General features: G+C 57.3%; 1 protein-coding gene across 6 annotated transcripts in view; it reads right to left on the minus strand.

Moving 5' to 3' along the window:
- Positions 1-2,500, minus strand: part of birc6 (baculoviral IAP repeat containing 6) — a 267,517-nt gene that overhangs the window by 154,856 nt on the left and 110,161 nt on the right. For all 6 annotated transcript variants that reach the window (XM_063191494.1, XM_063191492.1, XM_063191495.1 and 3 more), the window contains exon 59: positions 599-2,060. In XM_063191494.1, the coding sequence (XP_063047564.1) occupies positions 599-2,060 (1,462 nt within the window). The remainder of the gene's footprint in view (positions 1-598; positions 2,061-2,500) is intronic.

The raw sequence follows: 2,500 nt of genomic DNA on the forward strand, positions 1-2,500 counted from the left end.
CTTGAATAACTATATAAATTGCACTGCAAGCCCCATGAGATGCATTGTGTCATTCGAGGGGGACTGAAGCCCACATATACAATCTCAAATTAAAGCTCGCGTTCACCCAACCACATTAAGAGCCACAAGTTTCCCACAGCGGGCTCATTCAGGCTATAAAGACTAACTATAATATTTTCCAAAATGCGATCAATAGGTTATTCACAACTAGACATTACAATGCACAAACTAGATCAAATGACTCCCTTAGCTCTCCAGCAAAACTCTACACGCCCAGCGCCACTTATTGAGTCTTGCATCTTGCATTTACCTGTAACTAAGCATTTATTTCTCATAAGCCTTTTACGCTTTGCCTTTTAGCACTTAGAAATTAAGGCCCATTTCACAGTGAGAGAGAGAGAGAGAGAGAGAGAGAGAGAGAGAGAGAGAGAGAGAGAGAGAGACATACAAAGAGAGAGAGACAGACACAGAAACGCACAGAAACACACACACACACGCGCACACACAGATACACAGAGAGACAAGCAGGCACTCCAACAGACACACACACACACCCAGGCACTCAACAGGCAGCTCCACAGAGCGCCCCCTACTGTACCTGAGCCATGAGGCGCTGGTTGTTGGGGTGGCAGGAGATGCACTGCAGGAAGAAGGCCACGGTGGCGTTCTCCAGGCTGGTGCGCTGCTGCGTGGTCAGGCCCCCCGCGCGGCCCCCTGAGCCCAGAGAGTAGCGCGACCCTGACGCCGCCGCAGTTGATGTCCCCATCGCCGCCGCCGTCGCTGAGGCTGACGCACTACTGGAGTAGGCCAGAGGTGGCGGAGGAGGAGGCAGCAGAGGGGCTGTGGAGGGGCCGGCGATGGAGGACCCACTCATGGATGAAGACGGACCAGCGGCTGCGCTGGCTCCGGCCGGGGATGTGGACAAGGGAGAGGAGCAGGGGGAGGAGGCGGAGGCCCCCATGCCGGATGCTGATGCTGATGCTGATGCTGCCGCCGCCACCTGCCCGTTGCTGGTGCTGCCATTGCTGGTTGTTGCGGTGTTGGTGTTGGTCGTATTGGTGGTGTTGTTGGTGGTGTTGGTCGTTGGGCTCGTGGTGGCGCTGGTCCCGGCGCTGGCGCTGGAGTGGCAGAGCAGGAAGAGCAGTGCGGTCCAGAGCGGGTTGACCTCGGGCCCGCCCAGCCAGTCCTTCATGGCGTGGCTGTTGCCCACCTCGGTGAGGAAGCGCAGCACGGGCGCCGCCAGCTCCGGGGAGAGGGTGGCTCTGTTGACCGGAGGAGGAGGAGGAGGTGGGGGGCACGAGAATGACGACGAGGATGATGATGAGGGGGGTGAGGAAGAGGAGGAGGTGGAAGGCATGCTGTGGTAGCTACTGCTGCTGTGGCTGTGATGGCTGTGGTGATGATGATGATGTGACTGTGACTGGTGATGATGAAGATGATGGTGCCGCCTCTCAGCTGGCGACGAGGACGTCGACGCCGCAGAGGACGAAGGCGGGGAGGAGGAGGAGGAGGAAGAGGAAGGAGCGGATGCAGACGCGGGCGTGGAGGTCGGAGGAACCGTAGCACCGCCGGGCAAGGGGAGGTCAGCGCTGGCCAGCAGGCTACAGCACAAGGCAGCCAGGCTGCGCACCAGTAGCGAGGGCAGGCCCGAGTCCAGCAGCTGCTGTATGGCCCCGGGGGACTGGGAGGCGGCGGCCAGAGTCGCCAGCTGGGACTCCGACAGCGGGGGCGGGGAGCGCGCGTGCTTCGAGTCGTCCGTCAGACCTCCGGAGGCGCCGCCGCCGCCGGCTGACGCGGAGTTTGCGGCGGCGGCGGTGGCCGCGGCCGCGTCGTGCTGCTTCTTGCCGTCGTCGGTGAGCGAGAGGCGGTGGCGCGCCTGCGACTGGGCGGAGGCCATGGCGGCGACGGCGGAGACGGTGGCGGAGGGGACGATGCCCATCCAGGACATGAGGAGGGAGAAGTAGCTGGGGTGCACGTGGCACATGGAGCACAGCAGGCTGTCCACCGCCTTCTTCAACACCAGGTTGCACGCCAGCGACATGGACCAGTTGTACAGCAGCCTAATGGGGCAGGAAACAAGAAAATTACATTATATTACTTTATTATGGACCAGTTATACAGCAGCCTAGAGGGCAGGAGGAGAGAACATTATTAGACATGGAGCAGTTATACAGCAGCCTAAGGGCAGAGAGAGTATATACTTAAATAATCTCTGCTAAGGGGGCAGGAAAAAGAAAATTATATTATATTACTTTATTATGGACCAGTTATACAGCAGCCTGCGGGGCAAGATGACAACATCACTAGACATGAACCAGTTATACAGCAGCCTGGGGCAGGACAAAAAAAAGTTACATTATATATCATTATATTATATTATTATGGACCAGTTATACAGCAGCCTGCAGGGCAGGGGGAAGGGACATTATACAGTAGCCTGGGGCAAGAAAAAAAAGTTACATTATATTACATTTGGAGCAGTTATACAGCAGCCTACGGG

Source organism: Engraulis encrasicolus, chromosome 24, assembly GCF_034702125.1.
Source record: "Engraulis encrasicolus isolate BLACKSEA-1 chromosome 24, IST_EnEncr_1.0, whole genome shotgun sequence".
NCBI classification, from domain to species: domain Eukaryota; kingdom Metazoa; phylum Chordata; class Actinopteri; order Clupeiformes; family Engraulidae; genus Engraulis; species Engraulis encrasicolus.